The sequence below is a fragment of the Portunus trituberculatus genome, chromosome 46 (genome assembly GCF_017591435.1).
Source record: "Portunus trituberculatus isolate SZX2019 chromosome 46, ASM1759143v1, whole genome shotgun sequence".
NCBI lineage: Eukaryota > Metazoa > Arthropoda > Malacostraca > Decapoda > Portunidae > Portunus > Portunus trituberculatus.
In genome coordinates, this window is record NC_059300.1 from 21990001 (window position 1) to 22013953 (window position 23953).

The window sequence follows — 23953 nt, forward strand, 5'->3', positions numbered from 1 at the left end:
CTTTGTTACGTTCAGTACAGTGGGGAATATAACACTCACAGAGTCCCCACTACTATAAATCACAGCAGCCGTAACACTCAGGTTCTTTCAAGGTCGCCAACAGTGTATAACTTCCCCCACTGTAAGGGAATCTCCTTAGCAACTCCTTCTCCTCCTGTACCCAACCAAGTAGAATTTATAAATGGTAGATGCTATGTGTAACAGGGTGAGGCCTTAATACCCCCTAGAGAAACCGCCCACAAGGACAATTCCACCCACTTCTCTATGAAGTATTAATGCCTCTCCACACGCCTTGCCCACAGACTATGATATATCACAGACTGGGACAACACACACAGTATATTACTATACTAACCTACTACGACAAGTGCTTCCTAACACCTGTCACACTGACACCCCTAGCCTACAACTGCTACAATATATGATGTGTACAGCACATCTGGTGGTGTACACACAAGCCCAGACACCACCTACGGGTGACAACAGCCATACACGGAGTCCAGATACTCGTCACAGACAAGTCTGGCGGACGAGAACTACGCACCCACTGGCCTACAGCATGAAGCCTCTCAGCATTCAATAGCGTGTGTGGCTACAACCACTACAATACAGCGTACTACTGAAACTATACAAAAGATGATGGGGGCACACAGCCGCCCACCAAACACAGTGGTGACCACCACCACCAACAGCAACAACGGGACGCGACACCAATGCGTCCCTCCGCGTCGCCACACCCGAGTGGATGAGCGCACGAGAAATGCAGCCAACTTGCCACGCTTCTCTCAGAACAACAAGCCCGTTGCTCTACAGTCACGGTCTACCAGTAGCAAGCCAGCTACTCAACAGGAGGGCACAACTCCCAGACCGATGACTAATGAGTACCACTTAACACACAGCCCAGCAAACACGTCTCTTCACTGTGCCCAGAGCGCACGTGTTAACTCCGCTGAAGACTGGCCGGTACTATAAACAGTATACTACTGATACTACACAAACGATGATGGGGGCACACAGCCGCCCACCAAAAGACACTGGTGACCACAGCCACCACAACGGCAACAACGGGACGAAAACTAACGCGTCCCTCCGCGTCGCCACACCCGAGTGGACGAACACACGAGAAATGCAGCCGAACTAACTACACTTCTCCTAGAGCAACGAGCCCGTTGCTCTAACAGTCACAGTCTACCCAGTAGCAAGCCAGCTACTCAAACAAGAGGGCACAACTCCCAAACCAATGACTACTGAGTACCTCGAAAAGCCCAGCCAACACGCGTCTCTCTCACTGTGCCAGACCGACGAGAGTGGTGTCTATCTCCGCTGAAGGCTAACTTGGTACTGAGTTGCTCGCCAGACAACGAGAAACAGGGAGAGGGAGGCGGGTTGTCTGCTCAACAGAACAGCCCGAGGGGCCCACGCTGGGTGGCGTCACACATACGCATATGATATAATTAAATAAAGGGGAAAATAATGCGGTGCCCTTCACAATGTATATATATATATATATATATATATATATATATATATATATATATATATATATATATATATATATATATATATATATATATATATATATATATATATATATATATATATATATATATATATATATATATATATATATATATATATATATATATATATTGATGACAGTAAGTAGTATCGTATTCCCAAAGTATGCTATATTTCACAGTCCATAAAGGTCACATATGAAGAAGACAATTGTTCCTTATAATACTGAATACTAGTACTTAGACAAAAGTAGGCTAATCATTTATTTAGTGAGCTTTGTTTACATCTGTCAAGTTATACATGCAGTCAAGTGCCTAACAAGACAATTTTGTCCTCTTTGTTATTACATAAATGTTTAAAAAAAAAAATCTGGAAAATCTAGTTATATTTCACATCAGAGAGATTCTTATATTAAGTAAATACATTTAATTTCAATACATTACCTGGTTTAGGTTCCATGATGACATATATGAAGGTTTCTTGGAGCTCATGAAAGCACCTGAGCCCTGCAGGAACCCAAACAGTCAGGGTTGCCAATGTAAAAGGACAGAAAAGTCCTGCTAAGCAAACCGCGCTCTACATACGATATTCTGCCCATATGGACCATTGATTTAAAGGAGGACAATTTTGTCTTTATAGGAAGTAAAGAATTAAGAGAACTGAGCTGGAGTCAGTCAGTCCAAATTTCCCACATCCATTTCTGGCTCTTGAATAAGATGATATTCACCACATTCCAGTCGTTTCGTATTTGCTTGATATACCCAATTCTTTTTCCTCTTATTATTCAAGGCTAAAGATTGCATTAATAACTCCTCTTCCGCCAGTCGCCACTTCTCCACGTCAGGAAGTGTCAAGTCAACCAACCTCTACCACAGCGAATGTCTCGCCTAGCATCGCGCCCGGTGTGAACATAGCTTTACCATTGCAACCGTAGTCAGCCCGTCTGTAGTGGTTTGTGTGCATCGTCTCCGGTGTGAAACGAACGGCCTTAATGGAGGAAAGGATGCAGGTATGTACCATTCACACGTAAACATTAAACATAAATTTAAACTGTACACTTCCTTTAGACGAAAAAAAATAAATAAATAAAGGTCAGTTAATAGTGTGAAAATGATGAAGGAACAATCACAGTGTATGAGATCCACGGGAAACACGTAGATACTAGCTCAGGGGCCGCATACTCGAAACTTTCTAAGGTGCTTTTGGCGGCAAGAGTATTCTCCGGAAAGGAGAATACTCAAACGCTCTGCTGGGGGCCGCCATCTTTGAAAATGGCAGCCTAAGCGCCTTGGTGGTAAGTCAAGGTAGAGGGAGGCTTGGGGAGGCAAAGGTGCTTTTGGGAGCAGCAGCAGCGGAGGTAGATGCGTCTCTTGACAAGTGATTACGCAAATTGTGAGCTTGATATTGTGTTTAGAGTGGCGTGGTTTTCTTCAAAACTATTTATAGGGCAGCGAGACCATAAAATAGTACCCATAGTAAAATAGTTAAGTTGATAATTGTGATTTTGGAGCATAGATAACTCCTCAGTTTTGGAAGCGGAGATAAATGCATCTCTTGGCTACTTATTTCACAAATTGTAAGGTTAATACTGGGTTTCGAGTGACGTGGTTTGCGTTAAATTTTGTTATATGGCAGTAAGAAGCATGAGCTTAAAATATTAGCCTTAGTAAATCTCTCTCTCTCTCTCTCTCTCTCTCTCTCTCTCTCTCTCTCTCTCTCTCTCTGTGTGTGTGTGTGTGTGTGTGTGTGTATATTTACCTAGTTGTATAATATTGTACAGAGTTCGAGCGGGGCTCATAGTGTCCTGTCTCCATGTCTCCATTTATCCAATTTTTCCTTAAAGTTATGCACATTATGTGCTGTGACAACTTCATTATTCAATGCATTCCACTTCAGCGTTCTGTGTGGATAAGTGTATTTTCCAATATCCTTCACACACTGCCTCATCCTGATCTTCTTAGCATGACCTGTTGTCCTATCTTCTTGTCACCAGCACCAGGTCTTCCTTGTCTATCTTTTCAATGCCAGTGCCTATCTTGTACATTGTTATTAGGTCCCCTCGTTCTCTTCTATCGTGTAAGATTGGTAGTCCCATTTCCTTCAGCCTTTCTTCTTTAGTTCCGGCACCATCTTTGTAGCAATCTTCTGTATCCTTTCTAATCTTCTTATATCTTTTTTAGAGCTGCTGCATATTCCAGCTTTAGACGTATCATGCTTGTGATTATTTTTTTCATCATATCTTTGCCCATGAATTGAAATGTCACTCTTATATTAGTCAACATTTATATATATGATAATCTAAATATCTTGCTTATGTGCTTTTCGGGGTTCAGATTTTCCTGTATAATGACTCTCAGATCTTTTCCTCTTTAGTCTTAATTATTTGTTTCTCTCCGGATTTTGATAACTCTTAGCAGCTTTGCATCATCGGCAAATAAATTAATGTAACTGTTTATCCCATTGTGAATGTCATTTACATATATCTGAAACATAATGGGGGCTAACACTGACCCTTGTGGCACTCCGCTTGTTACTTTACCCCAAGATGAGTATGTATCTCTGATCACAGTTCTCATCTCCATATCCTTTAAATAATCTCTTGTCCATTCTAACAAAGTTCCTCGCAGTCCTTCTATGTTCTCTAGTTTTTAAAGTAGTCTTCCATGAGGGACTTTATCAAAAGCCTGTTTTATGTACAGGTATACTGTGTCTACCCATCCGTCTCTGCTTTCTAGTCCTTCTATAACTCTCGTGTAGAAGCTTAATAAGTTCGATACACATGTTCATCCTGTCCTGAACCCAAATTGTCTGTTCGATATGACTTGTTCTTCTTCCAGATGTTTAACCTATTTTTCTTTGATAATTATTTCACACAACTTCCTCATACCACTTTTAAGTGACACCGGTCTGTAATTTAATGGTTCAGTTGCCTTTCCTCCTTTAAATATTGGTATTACGTTGGCTCTCTTCCATTCTAGTGGAACTTTTCCTTCATTTATTAAACTTGTAATTATTTCGCATATTGGATCCAGCAGTTGCTCTTTACATTCTTTTAGCACCCAGCCTGATACACCATCAGGCCCCATTGCTTTTCTGACATCCAAATTATCCAATAATCTTCCGATATCCTCTTTGTGCACTGTGAATTCCTATAATCCTTGGCAATGCAATGTCTTATTAGGTTCTGTGAAATCCTCTTCTGCAGTGAACACTATTTTGAAGCTCTCATTCATTATTTCACACATTTCGTTCTCTGTTTGGTATGTCTTCCCTCCTTTGATTATTTTTTTGTTGTTTCTTTGTTCTTCATTTTGCTCTTTATAAATTTGTGGAAAATTTGGCTTCATCTTTGCTTTTACTCACCACATCTTTCTCAAAGTTTCTTTCTTCCTCTCTTCTTACTCTAATATATTCATTTCTCGCATCTTTATACTGCTGTCTGCTAATGTCATTTCTCTGCTTTATGAGTTTCTTCCAAGTTTTATCTTTTGCCTTATTAGCTTCTGTGCATCTAGCATTGTACCAAGCGTGTATTTTTTTCTTATCCCTATAGAAAGGTACATATTTCTTTACTCCTTTATTATATTTCTGTAAGAATATTTCATATTGTCTTTTCGTACATAATGTTTCTCCATTCAATATCAGCAAAAAAGTTCCTGAAATTTTCAAAATCCGCTTATATAATATAATTTTTTTTTTTTGTAATCATCTCTATCTTATCCCATCCTCCTCCTGTATTTCCAGCTTTAATGTCATATGATCACTTCTACCCATTGGACTAAGGTAGTGGTCTTCAACCTTTTTTAATGTCGTCCACCCCTAGTGGTGATTAAGTAGAAGCTGTCCACCCAGGTTGAATAGCACTGGCGAGACAGTCCCTCACGTGGTTGTACTATCAGGGTCTTGCGAGTAGACAAAGTGGCAACCTCGATGTTACAATAGGTAAATATGTATTTGTAGTAAGTATTTTAAGAAACATAGGAGAGAGAGAAAGAGAGAGAGTCTCTTGTATATTATACAGGCACGTGCAGGTGAGGATCTCGTCCATCCAGTAGTCCACCCTAGACAGCTGTCCACTCCTCACTTAATCTCGTCCACTATAAGGTGGACTGTCCACCCAGGTTGAATAATATTGGACTAAGGCAGTGGTTCTTAACCTGGGGGGCGTGGGTGATTTCCAGGGGGGATGGGGCACGAGCCTCAGGTGAAAAGTAGCAGTTTTTCCATGTGTGGGTTATTTTCATGACAAGAGCTCGTTGCTATCAAAACCAAGTACAGAAACCGCCTGAACGTTGAAGGGGACTTACGTTGTGCACTCTCAAGCATTCGACCACGTATTCAAGATCTGGTAGCTAAGAAGTAGTGTCAAATATCTCACTAACCATGTATTCAAGATCTGGTAGCTTAGAGCAGTGTCAAATATCTCGGTAAGTAATTCATGCTTAGTAAATGGCCTAAACATTTTTTTTTTTTTTCTTTTTAAATAATCCCTAGTCCTTACCCAAATCACAGTCTGAATTTTTAAAGTTTAAGAGACAACACATTTGCGCGCGGTAAATCTCAAAATGTCTCACTGCCAACAGTCGAGGTTGAACACGTGAATGGTCAGTAAAACAGCGGCGAGGCCCAGGCAACACTGACCGAAGTTCAGAACTATTATAGTCTTTTTAAAGTAAATAAATTCAATAAAGAAAATTTAAAAAGCCAAACTAATCACTTCATGATGACAACTTCACACCAAAGAAGTGCAAGCATGGAAACCCCGAGACTCACCACAAAAATACAGCTTTGATTGATAACATCAGTATTAGCAACAAAAAAATAACAACATTAAGAAACAATGTACGTTTAACACGTGCTGGTGGTCAGATATTAATGTAATAGCAATTTGTTTCCTCATAATGTCATGCACACGTTGCTCGTTTTTTTTTTCCCCATTTCAAATTCAAACAAAAACAAAAATGATAGCATTAAAAAAGTTGCTACATGGGAAATTCTATCCTTCACCTGTGAAGCAAAAAAATTGACCAAAACCGATGACGCAATGATGTTTCGATCCAGGGTTTTTTTTTTTTTCCCCTCAGTTGAAAGTCAACCATATCCTTCTCACCTGTAAGTACGTAGATGTATGTATATGAGTTACTGGCACAAAAAAATAAGATATTTCTATAACACACTGGGTCTTTCTTTACATCTGGTTTCCTCTCATGAACCAAGACTAAGTCGGTATCCCTATGGAGGACTTTGATTTTGGGAGTGGATGTCCTTATTACCCTCTGACCGTGGCCACCATTCAAACTCGCGTGCCTGACGATCCATTAGCCCTCAGGTCAGGGCATTACCGATGAACCATAAAACTTGCATCTCAAATGAGTAAAATGGCGAGGCAAAACAAAACAAAACAAAACAAAAAAACAACAACAACAACTACTACTACTACTACTGCTACTACTACTACTGCTGCTGCTGCTGCTGCTGCTGCTGCTGCTGCTGCTACTGCTGTTACTACTATTACTATTATTACAGTTACCACTAACTACTAGCACTAGATTAGTATACATAACTACTGCTACTATTGCTATTGCTACCTTCTGTCACCTTCAGTATCATACTTGTTTGTTACAGAAGGAACTGATAAACTGGAGAACAGAATATTCACAATTAAAGTAGTTTATTCATTTGCTCATCACTTAAAATCGTACGTGTGCAACGATTTCAAAACATTTTTATATTACAAAAAATTAGTAAAGATTAGTGGATTACCGTTGAAAATTAAGATTTAAGAGAGACTTTAAGGCACCTTATCAACCATTATAATACACCAAACCATAATTCGTATAAAAATGTACAGTTAAGGTAGATAGATACTGCAGCTCTCCGTCCCTACAACGCATATGAACAGAGAAAGGAATTATGCCAGAATCTTGTGATAAAGTTTACATAAAGGTAATGTCAGTAAATAGTATGCGTATACACGTTAGAACATCTTTTTACTATACTACCGCATAAGACATACCCTGATATGAACACGGATTTTACCAGGATGCATCAAGTTGCTTTCTGGAAATCACAGACAAAGAAATTGTTTGTACTGAGATCATACTTCCAAAAACTTGAAAAATACATTTTTCTAATACTTCAAATACATCTGCCTATAGGAAATTGAACAAATGCACACCATAAAGGATGGATTATGGGTTAATAACAAAGTTATTAACAGATAATTGGCGAGATATGCCACTTGATATCCTGCTGATGTTTTGTCATTAAAATGCTGATTGATGAAAGTAGAGTTATTTGATCACACTGCCACCAGGATTCCTTTAAATTATGATACATAACAACTTCTAGCATAATGGAAGTAAAACTTTCAATATCTAGAGAATTTCGGTCCATATACTTATTGTCTTGAAAGCTGGGGGTTGGATCCTTTGCTGAACACTGTTTGGTGCTATGTAGAAGTAGGGCTGTCTCGTATCTCCAGCAGGGCTACGAACTCTTCGCTGTCGCTATATTTCACCCATCATCAAGTACCTGAGAACTGCTGCAACAAAACTTTACTCAGATCCAGAGGAGCCTGTTGGTGATTGGGGCTTCCTTCCTCCTATTAGTTTTATATTAATTCACATTTTTTAATGTATAATTGTCTGTACCACAGTATATACAAAACAATTCCATTGTTTTAATTTTATCAAATGTATAAAAAAAATTATAACCTTATGCACATCTAATAGGCAAGGAGGCACCACTCTCTATGCGATCCTCATGTTGATGGAACACTTAACGTTTCTCGCTTAGGTATGGTCCACGACTCCCTGATAAGTAATATGCTATAGGACCGTGTTGTTCGATGCTCTTGTCAAACACCTGCCTGATCTAGGAAACAAAAGAGTATTAATTCAAATATCTTTAATCTCATAAATTTTGTCATATCTTTTCACATATAAAACCATTGCTAGTACTTTCATATGAACGCGAAATTGCTTTCATTGATGACTATATCATCATACCCTGGAACAATTATATCATGTGGAAAGTACATGGAGTTTAAGACTAAAATAAACAAACAAAAATAGATAAATATATAGAAAAATGTAACAACACAGAACTAGAACTATTGTGTAAAACAGGAAACACTCCACGCCAACAACATTACCAACCAAATATAGGACATCTTCATCTATTTTTTTTCTTGGAGTAACTTTACAGACCGAGAGAACTGATCGCTTGCTTATATTCTGTGCACAATGAGCAGGATGCCACGGCATACTTACATATAGTAGTGGGACAGAATCCATACCTAAACTCAAGAAGCATGAAATAATATAATAATAACGACTCAATTGGACAATTTTAAAAGGCCTCAGGGATGATAATTCCGATCTTCATGGATTTTATTTATTTTTATTTATTTATTTATTATTATCTATTTTTTTTTTTTTTTTTGTTACATTTATTTAGCTGAGATAATACGTTAGATTGTAAGAATGCGGCCGATGTGCTTTCTCTTCACTAATGATATACTTTCTCTTCACCGTGGTTCTTTGTTAAAATAAATAGTTAAATAAAATTACTAAGCATAGTTTGATCTATTTCTTCTGTAGGAGAAAGTTTCATTTGAAGTCGTGGCTCCTTTCACTTCTTGAGTACAATGCGATCGTAAGGAAAACAGCGTTATGGGACTCAAGGCCGAGAGATTTCGGTCTTCTCCACCTTGATGGGACCCAGCTAAGAAAATAGTTCCAGATCGAGAACGAAGAGCGATCATCTGAGCAGCCGTAACTCAGACACTGCATTGGCATATGTGAGGATTTCGTTATTATTATTCCCATTATTATTATTATTATTATTATTATTATTATTATTATCATTAATATATTTTACCTATTGTTCTACGATCAAGCAGGAGGCAAGGATATTCAATGATCACTTAGTATAGAGATAAACATACGCTTAGATGAAATCACGTACATACATAATCAGATCACACCAAACATACTGTGTCCTGCCTACAGTGTTTTGTACTCTCTCTCTCTCTCTCTCTCTCTCTCTCTCTCTCTCTCTCTCTCTCTCTCTCTCTCTCTATATATATATATATATATATATATATATATATATATATATATATATATATATATATATATATGTATTGTACCTTTGAGGCTCCGGGTTGGTGGCAGATCTCCTGTGTCTGAGGACCATCTGAGGACCAGCCACCAGCAGCGACATGCCCTTCGCACTGCTCCGCGGCGAGCCTCTCTTGTCAGACACCGGCCACTCGTTCCACGCCAGACCATAGTTGTCATGTTCTTTGCTTGCTACAATATGATGAAAGGTCAGCGATACATGTGTTTCCTCCAGTGTGAGAAGTAACACACTTTGTGCATACGAATATGTACTGAACATTGACTTATAGAAATGCAGAGTCTATTGCCCATCGAAACGATTACATGTTAGTTATAATTTTCTTCAGTACTTCTTGGAGAAAATAACGATAAAGTGTAAAAGCAGTTTCATGGAGTACAATCAACACCAAATTATGTTTCTGAATTACAATTTCACACAAAACCTACACTTTTGCCCATTATTTTGCTGGACTGAATTTGACCTAATATTGCTTACTTCAACACAAGTAACATGTTACATCTTCGAGTATCTATTGGCAAATTTCGAGGGGCTACTGATACAAATATTAATTTTTGTCTGTTTCATCTACACTATTTTTTTCACATCCTTTATGGTGTTTATGTAGCCAAGACCTACAGACTAAAGGGTGCAATGAGTGCCTTGCTAACCATCACTGGAGAAGACGGGACAGGACGGGACTGCTGAGCTCCTGGGAGGGGACAAAGGAGCGCAGGTGGTAGGAGAGAAGAGCTGTGTTGCGCCACCGCTAGGGCTGCTGCTGCTAACACTACTACTGCTGCTCACACTGCTTCCACTCGACAACTGCCGCTTCCTCTTCGGTGGGGTGGCTGCAAAGGGCCTGAAATAAATCTACAGTGAATTTACATGTATTATTATACACATAATAAATATCTGCAGGGAATAGAAATACTCATGCTACAGACTCACATAGTAATGATGCAATATAATGTGCATTAGTACAGTGTGTGTGGAACATGGAATCACTTTATGGTTTATGCTAGAAGTTGTTGATTAGCTTGAGATGTATGTACAAATTGTAGATGTGTGGGATTGGTTACTTGGTGTGGCTTTGGGAAATTCACCCACTAAAAAACAACCTAGATTAGTTACAGAAAAAAATAAGCGGGGATGCCAAGCGACCTTCAGCATATATGTGGTTGAGAAATAATATGCACAATCTTATAAGAAATAGGTCATGAGGCAGTGGTAAACTGGATTGCATTCTGATGCTACTATTAGTTACAATCAGACTCACCAGCATGTTTCCAGTTTCTCCAGCTCGCTGAGCCGCCTGTTCGGCCGCTTCCCCGTTGTGGTGGGGGACGGACTAGTGGCGGGCTGGATGCGATACACCAGAAACAGCAGGTACTCGGCATGTACATCGTCCTCCTTGTCTTTACTTGATATGCTCCAAGGCTGAAACATTGGGTTATAAGCCTGGAACATGAAGTACGCCTGAATGTGACTCAGCAACGCCTCCTTCAGTGCTTGGACAGAGTAGCGCGCCCCACAACCATTTCTGGGAATGGAGGAGCGTGTCAGGCGCGCCACTGCCACCATCCCTGAGTAATTCTTCCTCTTCAGGCCGAACCACAGCTCCTCCATAGCCTTCAGATTTCGTCCCTCGGGGGTACTGACTTGGCTGGCCGGTCTGAAGTGGCACGTGTCTTCTGTAAGCCCACTCCTGGCACCTTTCGTCCGACTTGGCGAGGAAACCACGTCCACCTTGGCGGATGCTATGGAGAACTCGGTGACGGGATGACCCAGCGTATTGAGCTGAATGATGATGGAGTTGCACTTGGTGGTCAGACGAATGACGGCTTCATCAAAATCGACGGCGCGATCAACGTCGACCAGCAGCGCGGTGTCATAGCTGTAGCCTCCGTTCCCAGGCTCCATGCATAAGGACTCAAACACTCGCCGATCACTCATTATGTCTCTTTCTTTGGCGTTATTCATCATTAGGAAGCTCAGAGATTTGCAGGTTTTTGCCTGAGGAATCTCTCTCTCTCTCTCTCTCTCTCTCTCTCTCTCTCTCTCTCTCTCATAAAACACACCGAGTGTAGTTTGGTCTCACCAGCCTTCTATCTAATTTTTATCTAACCGTACACACATATCAATGGGCAGAATCTAGTGAACGGATAAATATAGTGCTGCACAGCAATGCAGGTCTGGAGTATACTCCTGCACGTCGTTGCTCCACCAGCCTTGATCTCTCAATGTAGCGTTATCATGCACACGGTGTACCCCACGACACGACCATCACACCTGCTCATTCCCCACCACGCTACGGTGCCTGGCTAATTCATATAAAATCAGACAACGGTTATGCTATAGGGGATGCATCTGGTACGTACTATATGTGTGTAAGAGTTGCTAACCATTTTTAGGCAGGAATCCATATACAAAACATAAATTCTTAGTTAAATATAGAATTGGCACAGGCGCTTAACTACTCGTACACATACTGATTCTATTTCTATGCCGTCAGCCTCCACATAACTATTTACCTACCTAACTGATATCATTAAGCAGCAACAGCTGTCACTTTCCCTTTATATGTGGCAGATTTCTTCCTTGAAATTTACTCTATCATACCTGTAGCAGTTTTTAAATTTCTGACGGAGCTTATTACTATCCAGAGGCAGCACATTCCGGCAGTCACTGCATCAACACCTGTGACACTACTTACACAACCTCTCTCTCTCTCTCTCTCTCTCTCTCTCTCAGTATGGCACACTTTCCATTACTTATCACTCCAAGACTGCTGTATTATCATATATAAACGAGTCTTTTTTTAAGCGAATTTTTCTTTTTTCTTGTAGAATCTTCCATCAAACGTCACTAAACTTGCTGAAATATAAACAAGTGTTTATGAATTATCTTTCAACTGCTAGCCACTTCCGTCGCTAGCTCCCGTGCCCTGACTGTCGATCAAACAATCATAACAAATAACGGACTCCTACCAACAGTTACCAAGGTAGTACATAATAACAAACCGATGTGCTATAAATATAAAGGTGGTGTATTCCAAAACAATTGCATTTTAAATCTTCACAATATTAGATAAAGCATACTCGCGCCGACTCGTATGACTCATAGAAACTCAGGTGAACTGAGGCCAACATCACAGTTACCTGTGTAGCAAGGGTGGGCAGATTCTAAGCAACACCTGCAGAGGCGACAACAACACCACCGCACTCCCCGCTAGCAGACAAACACTGAGTCGCAGTTGGCGTCGGACTCAGCGATGAGACGTGGGGGAGGGAGAGGGAGAGCGGGTGAGGTATATACTGCTGGTAGGAGGTGGAGGACGGGAGAGGAAGCGGTGAGGGGTCCTGGTTGCGAGTGGATGGGGATCGGGGCGCAGGGAACGAGTCGAGTCGTGACGAGAGAGAGAGAGAGAGAGAGCACGCAGACCGGCTGGGGATGAGCGCGGTGTTCCTGAGTTACATAACAGGTTTGGGTTGTTGGGCGACGTTGCCTTGTCTTTTTAAAGTGGGACGTGCGCAAGACAAACACCAAGCATTACCACAAGGGAAAGTAAACAAAGAAAAAATAAAACAGATTTCTAAGTTACATTTATAACGAGTTGATGTATTGTGGAGAAAGTGCTACAAAAACGTTGAACTGCATGCATTTATTAAAATTTTATTCTTGAATTCTATTTATTCATTTATTATTCTTGACCGTTTAGGATATCTGAAAAACGAATATATATATATATATATATATATATATATATATATATATATATATATATATATATATATATATATATATATATATATATATATATATATACATAATCCTTCAGGCTTGTCTGATAGAAATAAAGGTTTTACTGAGAAACGTGAATTTAAAAGCCTCGGAGCACGACGGCTACATGTCTTTTCTGAAGTATGTATTTGGTACGTACAAACATGCAGTATTTCGTAAAGTGATGCCAGACAGCACCCCGCAATATACGATTACCACTGCTGAGTCAGTAGATAAGGACTGAGATGAAGACTGAAAGGAACGTGAGAATAGGATGAAGGAAAGATGATAAAGCTATGCCCACCAGAAAGAAACTGAGAAGGAGGTGGAGAGCGAGCGGATGTAGTGCCAGCAACGAGGTGGAATGTAAAGCGCTTCGCCAGGCCCTAGGACCAGATCGCTATATTCCGCCTGCTGCAGCAGAGGCCACGTGTCTTCTGGGCCTTCCACGTCAGCTTGGGAGGTGTTACTGAGCAGTGGGTCAGGGTGGGCGTACAGCAGATGGCTCTGGTCCTCCCCATACAGGCGAATATACTTGTACCCCACGACCTAGGATAAGACACCTGTTATCTGATTTAATACAAATTGCAATCTGTCTCTTCCTTAAACAACAGTGGAAAATATCAGTGTTACGAGAAATAGCCACAGAAGAGCTTGTTTTCGAAACCTTGTGTCTAACTTGCCTGCACGAGGATGTTGTGGTCAGGGTCATGATGCAGTGGACTGACGGTTCCGCGAGGTCCTATCCAGGCGTTGATGCGGGGCGGCTGCTGGCCCAAGTGACAATAATCTGGCACCATAATGTCCTCCATGAGTTGTGGCACTTGATCCAGCAAGTGGTGCTGAGCCAGGTAGCCAGTGGGTCGCTCTTCATTGCCGCTCCTCGCTACATACTCTGTGAAATACTCATCTAGTGTCATAAGCCGTTGGTACCAGCTGCTGTCTGTGTAGCGTGCACCCACCTCCACAGGCACGGTCCGCGCACCGGCCACTTTTCGGAAGTAAGATAAGCTCCAATTCTTGAGAGCAGGCCAGTGCGACACCACGCCTAGTAGCTTCACCGGCAAACTGTCTTCCATGTAGCGCAGAAGGAAACGGTCCAGAGGTGGGCATGTGGCGACAGCCAGCGGTCGACTGACAATGGCCGTATCTTCCTGTATGATAGGTGACTCGTCTGTTTCGGTGTCAGCATGTCTCCCCACAGCAGCTAGGCGGGCGAAGGGATTTAGAGTGGCTGCAGCGGAATGGAGAGGACTGTGCTCTACGGTGGCACCCATCAGCAATCCTCGGTCACAGGCTCGCATGATTCCGCCCACCTCCTCCAACAGAGAGGGAGCGGGAATAGCAGAATTAAGAAGGCCACAATAAAGCCGTCGCAGTAGCAGACCCACCAAAGCGATGCTCCCCCATGTGAACACCAGTCGCCATGTAATGGAAACCTCCTTCCAGTGACCTGAATCAAGAAGACAGAAAATATGAGTGTCGGTTAAATAAGAACGTTAGCTAGAGAACTGGTGGAAAAAATATGCATAACATAGTGTAAATCCTCCTACTTTCTCTATTTTCATTTTCGTTCCAAAGCTGGATGTTGCGCCTATGTGCACAACAACTTAACTGGCTCTCGTGTCCATGCTCTTGAATCTTCCAAGTTTTCCACCATCTGGCTTAGACTCAATAGTCACTCTCTAACTAAATTTATCTATGCTGTCTATCTCTCCCCTAACTTCTCTGACTATAGTAAATTCTTTGACTATTTAACTTCCAAAATGGAACACTTTCTGTCCCTCTACCCTTTCGCAGAGATCTCCATTCTTGGAGATTTCAATGTTCAACACCAGCTTTGGCTTTCCTTTCCCTTCATTGACCATCCTTGTGAACTAGCCTTCATCTTTGTTATCCTCCATGACTAAGAGAAAGTGGTGCAACATCCTACTCGTATCCCTGACCGTCTTGGAGATACGCCCAACAGTCTTGATCTTTTCCTTACCTCTAATCTTTCAGCTTATGCTGTTACCCTATCTTCTCCGATGGGCTCATCCGATCACAATCTCATTTCTGTATCTTGTCTTATTTTTCTAATCCCTCCTCAGGATCTCCCAAAGTGGAGGTGCCTCTGGCATTTTACCTGTGCCAGTTGGAGGACCTGAGGAGGTACTACGCTGATTTTCCATGGAATGATTACTGTTTGCGTGTCAGAGACCCATCTCTGTGAACTGAACGCATAATGGAGGTGATAGTGTCTGGCATGGAGTCGTACATTCCTCATTCTTTCTCAACCTAAACTCTCTAAACCATGGTTTAACACAGCCAGTTCTTGTGGTATACATGATATACAAAAGGTACCTGAGCTTTCCATCTCCTAAATCTCATGCACTTTGTATTTATGCCTGAATTATGCCAAGTCCGTTCTTCAAATGTCAGATTCTTTCAAACTCCAATTCCCATTGAGACTTCTGGCATCTGGCCAAAAACATCTCCAATAACTTTACTTCTTCATCTTCCCCTCCTTTATTTCATCCTGATGGCACCAATGCCATCTCATCTGTTTCTAAAGCTGAACTCTTCTCTCAAACCTTTGCTAAAAACTCCACCTTGGATGATTCCTGGCTTGTCCCTCCCTCTCCTCCTCCCTCTGACTATTTCATGTCCTCAATCAAAATTGTTTGTAATGATATTTTCCATGCCCTCTCTGGCCTAAACCCTCGGAAAGCTTATGGACTTGATGGGGTCCCTCCTATTGTTCTAAAAAAAACTGTGCTTCCGTGCTTACACCTTGCCTGGCCAAACTCAACTATGCCTATCGACTGTTACGTTTCCTTCTTGCTGGAAGTTTGCCTACATTCAGCCTGTTCCCAAAAAGAGTGACCGTTCTAATCCCTCAAACTACCGTCCTATAGCTTTAATCTCTTGGTCTATAGTTATTGAATTTATCCTCAGTAGGAAGATTCTTAAACATCTGTCACTTCACAATCTTCTATATGATTGCCAGTATGGCTTCCGTCAAAGTCGCTCTATTGGTGATCATCTGGCTTTCCTTACTGAGTTTTGGTCATCCTCTTTAAGAGATCTCGGTGAAACTTTCGCTGTCACGTTAGACATATCAAAAGCTTTTGATAGAGTCTGGCACAAAGCTTTGATTTCAAGACTGCTCTCCTGCAGTTTCTATCCTTCTCTCTGCAACTTTATCTCAAGTTTCCTTTCCGACTGTTCTATTGCAGCCGTGGTAGACAGCCACTGTTCTTCTCCTAAATCTATTAACAGTGGTGTTCCTCAGGGTTCTGTCCTATCACCCACTCTTTTTCTATTATTCATTAATGACCTTCTTAACTAAACTTCTTGCCCTATCCACTCCTATGCTGATAATACCACCCTACATCTTTCCACTTCCTTTCAGAGACGACCATCCCTTCAGGAAGTCAACAGATCACGCAGGGACACCACAGAACGCCTGACTTCTGATATCTCTAAGATTTCTGATTGGGGCAGAAAAAAACTTAGTAGTTTTCAATGCCTCAAAAACTCAATTCCTCCATCTATCAACTCGACACAACCTTCCAAAAAACTATCCTCTCTTCTTCAATGACACTCAGCTGTCTCCTTCTTCCACACTGAATATCCTTGGTCTGTCCTTAACTAATAATCTTAACTGGAAACTCCACATCTCATCTCTTGCTGAAACAGCTTCTATGAAGTTAGGCGTTCTGCGACGTCTCCGCCAGTTTTTCTCCCCCCTCCAACTGTTAACTCTGTACAACGGTCTTATCCGTCTTTGTATGAAGTACTCTTCGTATGTTTTGGGGGTTCCACTCATACAGCTTTATTAAATAGGGTGGAATCTAAAGCTTTTCGTCTCATCAACTCCCCTCCTCTGACTAACTCTTCAGTTTCTTTCTAACCGCTGAAATGTTATATCTCTTGCCATCTTTTATTGCTACTTTCATACTAACTGCTCTTTTAATCTTGCTAACTGCATGCCTCCCCCCTCCTGCGGCCTCGTTGCACAAGGCTTTCTTCTTCCTCTTATCACTATTATGTCCAACCCTCTAATACAAGAGTTAACCAGTACTCTCAATCATTCATACCTTTCACAGATAAACTCTGGAACTCCCTACCTGCTTCTGTATTTCCATCTTCCTACGACTTGACTTCTTTTAAGAGGTGTCAAGACATTTGTCCCAGGCTTTCGGCTAATTCTTTCAAATCTTTGGAAACTGCAGTTCCAGTGGGGTTTTTTTTCACCCTCTTGCATAAAAAAAAATAATAAAATGTAGGCAAACTCCCGCGGGTCACATGCTACCCGCTATAGGAATTCATGCAGCCCTCCAAATGTCAGTAAATTTGAAAGAAAAAGTTACCAAGCAAAGTCTTTTATACTATTGTGAACATTTTATTTTCTTTCCACAGGTCTGTGTATGGGTGGATGAATAACTTTTTCTTTAAAAGGCTTTTAGTTTATCTGCTTTATATATTAATAAATTCAGGTTGACATACAATGCGACCCTACAAAACTGGTTTTTTTTTTTTTATGTGGCTCTTGCACAGAAAAGCTTGCCCATCCCTGGTGTAAATCCTTCTCGCAGATTTCCACAGCCCACAACAAACACACGAGAGAGAGAGAGAGAGAGAGTGTGTGTGTGTGTGTGTGTGTTTAAAGATTTAAGAGTTTAGATTAGATCTGATGTTCCTGGAACAGGGAAAAAGGAAAGAAGATTTGATTGCAATATTTAAACTGATAGAAGGATTCAAGAAGTATGACAGAGAAGATTTAGGTAATGCGTGAGCGATCCATAAGGGGGCACAGGAAGAAACTGAAGAAGGGTACATGCAGATAAGACGTTAGAAATATAGTTTTCCACACAGAACTATTGAATCTTGGAAGTGACCGAAGCAAAAATAATACATAACTTGAAGATGAAATTGGATATTTTTTGGGATAACAGAAATGGGACAGCACGAACATAGCTTCGCTCTTGTATACTATAACTAGGTAAATACAACCAGGTAAACACACACACACACACACACACACACACACACACACAAATGGTTAGCATGCTCAGCTCACAACTGCAAGGTTAAGAAGTGTTGAGTGGTGAGATATGGTGATGGGCTGTGATGAACTTTGTAACTCAGATTTATGAGGAATCAAAGATCATGCACTAATGCCCTGGAAAATATTAAGGGCTTCGAAAGAAAAAAAATAAATAAACTAGTAAGTATATGTTCACTCTACCATCTTCACTGTCTAGTTATGTGTAAACTATTATACACTTATAAGAATGTTTGAGTGTAGAATTATGTCCTATAAGGGCTGGAAACCTCTGCACCAATTTAGGCTAGCAATAACACCTCTCATCTTTAGTAAGCACCATGGCCTTACTCTTGAAATGTTGGCAGAAATATTCCTTTCTGTGAGGTAAAGGAAAACTATCAAACAGGGATGATGACTCATGAGGAGGTTTCCTCTGCCCCAACACTTGGCTTACATTGCCTCCCTCACCCTCACTGTACAAGCCACTTCCTTAACACCCAAAACCAGACTGCTGAGGACACAATTAATTACCATATATATATATATATATATATATATATATATATATATATATATATATATATATATATATATATATATATATATATATATATATATATATAATATATAACAAGACAGCCGCATGCTTTGATGCAGCGGGTGGGGCACAAATGGCTCGACACGCTGTACTACACGCCGGTTACCTGATGCCAGGTACTTTACTGCACCCAGCACCACGACTCACCCTGCTGTCCGGAAGCCAGTGACGAGGCGAAGAAAGTTGCTGAACGTTGCTGCATTACTCACAGGTTGTGAAAAATTCCACATCTCACTAGTATTGTGAGCAGCCCACTACATCCGCGTGCACTGCATCAACGTGCTCATAGTCTTCCTTTTATTCCATGGTCTAAAGTCTTGTCACTGCCGTAAATGGCCCGGTAAGGAACACTGTCATACCAGCACAGGTCTAGTAGTTTACCAGTCATGAATAATAGACCCCTTGATAATATCTGAGGTAGACTGTCCAGAGCCCGCTCCACAGACCCCTTCATGTGCACGCGGATCCGACTTCCCTCTCTCCCCACAACACACACACACACACACACACCCGGTAGCTCAGTGGTTAGAGCGCTGGCTTCACAAGCCAGAGGACTGGGGTTCGATTCCCCGGCCGGGTGGAGATATTTGGGTGTGTCTCTTTTCACGTGTAGCCCCTGTTCACCTATCAGTGAGTAGGTACGGAATGTAAATCGAGGAGTTGTGACCTTGTTGTCCCGGTGTGTGCCTGGTCTCAGGCCTATCCGAAGATCGGAAATAATGAGCCAGACGTTACCCTAGGGTAACGTCTGGCTGTCTCGTCAGAGACTGCAGCAGATCAAACAGTGAAACACACACACACACACACACACACACACACACACGCAAGGCTTTGAAGGAAAGAGTTAAGAGACTGGAGGAAAATGAAAAACGATTGGTGGATGAGAATGCACACTTGAGAGTGGAGGTTGAAAAATACAAGAGACGGTTGGAGGAGGAAATGGAGAGAGTAGTAAAGGAGAAAGATGACTTTAAGGAAATGATTAGTGAGCAGAATGAAAGGTTTGAAAGGGAATGGGAACTGAAGAAAACACAATGACTGAGTCGAGGGAAGCAGAGATGGTTGGATTACAAGAAATAATTAAAGATCAGTTGAAGGAAGACAAAAAGAAAGGTCCAAGGAACTGGTTAATGTAATGAAGAATAAGGAAACATTGATAAGGGAAATAGCAGAAAAGAAGAAGAGTGTGTTAATATTTGGGATGAAAGAACAAAATATAACATATAAGCCTAAGAGAATTAAGGAAGAATTAAAACGGTAAGAGATCTGTTCAAAAATCTAAATGATGATGAAAAAAAGACCTACAAGAAGAAGTGGAAGAGATCCATAGACTGGGTCCGTATAAGGAGGGAGTGAGCAGACCGATTAAAGTAGTACTGAAGTCACAACAATCTGCGGAGGATATCCTATATAGAACATCAAAGTTAAGAGAGATAGAAGGTTGTAAAGAGGTGTTTGTGAGAAAGAATAGAAATGAGGAAGAGAGGAGAAGATATAAGGAATTGGTGGAAGAGGCGAGAAGGAAAAATGATGAGCGGTCTGAGGAGGAAAGAGAAAAGTTTTTGGAGAGTTATAGGAGAGAGAGTCAGAAAGTGGTATGTGGAAAGAAGGAATACGGAGGAACCCCTAGAGGGAGCAGTGGGTGGACCGTAATGTATACTAATATAGATGGGATACTGTCAAGTAGATTGGAATTGCAAGACTATATGATGGTGGAGAAGCCTGATATAGTGTGTTTGACTGAGACAAAATTGCATGAAAAAACAAAGATAAATTTGGATAATAAATATAATATATGGAGAAAGGATAGAGAGAGTAAAGGTGGAGGAGGAGTTATGATTATGACGAAGAAATAAATAAATGTGGATAAGGTTTGGTATGGGAAGAACAACGCAGAAGTGATAAGCATAAGGATAAAAAGTGATGGAAAAGAATTAATAATCATGGTGACCTATGTACCTCCTAAAACAAATTCTTGGACATTAAGGAATACGACAATATGATCAAGGATACTTTACAGAGTTTGGAAAGTGTATTATCTGGAAAAAGAAAGGTGATACTAGTAGGAGATTTTAATTGTAAGGAGGTGGATTGGGAAAATCTAGTAAGTGGTGTTGGAGAGGAAGCATGGGAGAGAGATTTCTTAATCTAATGATGGAAAATATGATGGAACAGAGGGTGAAGGAAAATACTAGATATAGAGGAGATGATGAACCGGCTAGACTGGATTTGGTGTTAACAAGAGAAGTGTACCTATGTGGAGATATACAATACAAGTGTCCTTTGGGAAAGAGTGATCATGTGGTTATGGAAATGCAGATAGCAACAACACAGCGAAGGAAGGACGAGACATACAGGAGTGGTAGATTGAATTATAGAAAGATGGACACAGAAAGTTTGAAAAATTATTTCAGAAAATTAGATTGGGAGGAGATGTTACAAATCAGAGAAGTGCAAAAGAAATATGAGATTTTTATGAAATATTATAAAGAAGGAGTTATGAAATTTGTACCAAAGTATAAACCGAGAGAGGAAGGAAGAAAGGATTGGTTTAATGCAACTTGTGTTAAGGCTAAGGAAAAGAGAGATGTGGCTTGGAAAAGATGGAAAAAGAGCTAAATAAGGAGAATTATAGAGTGGCGAGAAATGAGTATGTGAGGGTAAGGAGGAGGAAGAAAGAAAATTTGAAAAAGATATTGTAGACAAGAGTAAGGAACATCCAAAATTGTTTTACAGGTTCATAAATGGTAAACTTAAAAGAGAGAGTCCATTGAAAGATTAAAAGGAGAGCAAGGGATAGTAGATGACCCTAAGAATATAGCGGAATTGCTAAATAATAGGTTTCAGCAAGTATTTACTGAAGAAACAATGTTTGTAAAGCCTCAGAATGTACAAGGAAATGTGCACATGGATGACATTAAGATACCTAAAAGGAGTTATATAAAATGTTGGAGGAACTTAAAGATGATAAAGCGATGGGACCAGATGAAGTTTCAGGAAAATTATTGAAGGAGTGTAGAGAAGAATTGATTGATCCATTATATGATATTATAAGGTGTTCATTAGAAACAGGGAAGTACCAGTAGAGTGGAAGAGAGCTGAAGTGGTGCCCATTTATAAGGGAGGCAGTAAGGAAGAGCCTCTTAACTATAGACCTGTGTCTCTAACAAGTGTGGTCGGTAAGATTTGTGAGAGGGTGATAAAGAAATATTGGATACGGTTCCTGGAGGATCATAAGTTATTATCGGATCATCAATTTGGCTTCAGGAAAGGGAGGTCATGTGTAACAAATCTACTGAGCTTTTATTCAAGAGTGGTTGACAAAATACAAGAGAGAGGGATGGATGGACTGTGTATATTTGGATTTAAAGAAAGCTTTTGACAAGGTACCTCACATGAGACTGTTATGGAAATTAGAGATTTATGGAGGACTGAAAGGAAAAGTGTTAAAGTGGATGGAAAACTACTTGAGATGGAGGGAGATGAGAACGGTAATAAGGGATGCAAAGTCGGACTGGTTGGTGGTGGAGAGTGGAGTCCCACAAGGCTCAGTGCTGGCACCAATACTTTTCCTTGTATATATTAATGACATGCCAGAGGAGTAAACAGTTATATTAATTTGTTTGCGGATGATGCGAAGTTGTGTAGGTGTGTGAAGAGTGAAGAAGATTGTGAAATTTTACAGGCAGATCTGGATAAGATTTGGGAGTGGAGCAAGAGGTGGCAAATGGAATTTAATCTGAGCAAAAGTCATGTGATGGAGATGGGAAGAGTGGAAGACGGCCAAGAGGGTCATATAAGATGGGTGAAGAAGTAGTGTTGAAAAAGGTGGAAAAGGAAAAGGATTTGGGAGTGATAATACAAGACCATGGGCAGTTTGAGGCTCATATTGATAAGATGTTTGGAGAAACGTATAATTTGATAAAAATATTGGATTAGCCTTCCATTATATGGATAAAGATATGATGAAGAAATTAATTAGTACGGTAATTAGACCAAGATTGGAATATGCTGGAGTGGTTTGGTCCCCTTATAAAAAGAAGCATATAAGGAAGTTGGAGAGATTGCAGAGAATGGCAACAAAAATGGTTCCGGAATTGGCAGAAATGACCTATGAGGAGAGATTAAAAGAAATGAATTTGCTTACCTTGGAACAAAGAAGAGAAAGGAGATTTAATACAGGTTTATAAACTGTTGAACGGACTGGATGAAGTGGATAATGAGGAAATGATGTTGAGAGATGAAAACTTAAATAGAACTACAAGGTCGCATAGTAAAAAGATAGCCAAAGGAATATGCTTGAAGGATGTGAAGAAATATAGTTTCCCACAAAGATGTGTGGAATGGTTTGAGTGAGGAGGTGGTGTCAGAGAGGAGTGTGCATAGTTTTAAAGGAAAGTTGGATGTGTGTAGATATGGAGACGGGGCCACACGAGTATGATACCCAGGCCCTGTATAATTACAACTAGGTGAATGCAACTAGGTGAATACACACACACACATGGATAAATGAAGACATGGAGACAAGACACTATGAGCCCCGCTCGAACCCTGTATAATACAAGTAGGTAAATACACACACACACACACACACACACACACACACACACACGCACTGGAGCTTGGGAAACATCCAAGGTAGTTGATTAAGGCGTACTTTTCGCTCATCCATACACCATAGTTCCCCCTTCCAGGAGTGTCCTTGTGACAGAAAACGAATCGCCATCCAGGATCAAGGGGTCACTATTCGCGCACGAGGAAATTAGACCTACCTTCCTTACAAGTTTTAATCTTCCTTATAACCAGTGAATATGCAGTAGCCAGTAGTAGTAGTAGTAGTAGTAGTAGTAGTAGTAGTAGTAGTAGTAGTGGTAGCAGTAGTAGTAGTTTTTTTTATA

At 40.7% G+C, this 23953-nt stretch overlaps 1 protein-coding gene across 4 annotated transcripts in view; it reads right to left on the minus strand.

The window, feature by feature from the left end:
* Positions 1-7172: 7172 nt before the first annotated feature.
* Positions 7173-23953, minus strand: part of LOC123520077 (bifunctional peptidase and arginyl-hydroxylase JMJD5-like) — a 34092-nt gene continuing 17311 nt past the window's right edge. The window contains exons 1-6 of one of the 4 annotated variants that reach the window (XM_045281961.1): positions 12804-13279; positions 12364-12519; positions 10922-11709; positions 10314-10504; positions 9674-9836; positions 7173-8389 (exon numbers count right to left, since the gene is read on the minus strand). In XM_045281961.1, the coding sequence (XP_045137896.1) occupies positions 8299-8389; positions 9674-9836; positions 10314-10504; positions 10922-11628 (1152 nt within the window). In that variant the 5' untranslated portion in view covers positions 11629-11709; positions 12364-12519; positions 12804-13279 and the 3' untranslated portion in view covers positions 7173-8298. Of the gene's footprint in view, positions 8390-9673; positions 9837-10313; positions 10505-10921; positions 12520-12803; positions 13975-14108; positions 14879-23953 lie in introns of those variants that run through there. The other 3 variants (XM_045281964.1, XM_045281963.1, XM_045281960.1) reach the window with 3 other exon arrangements.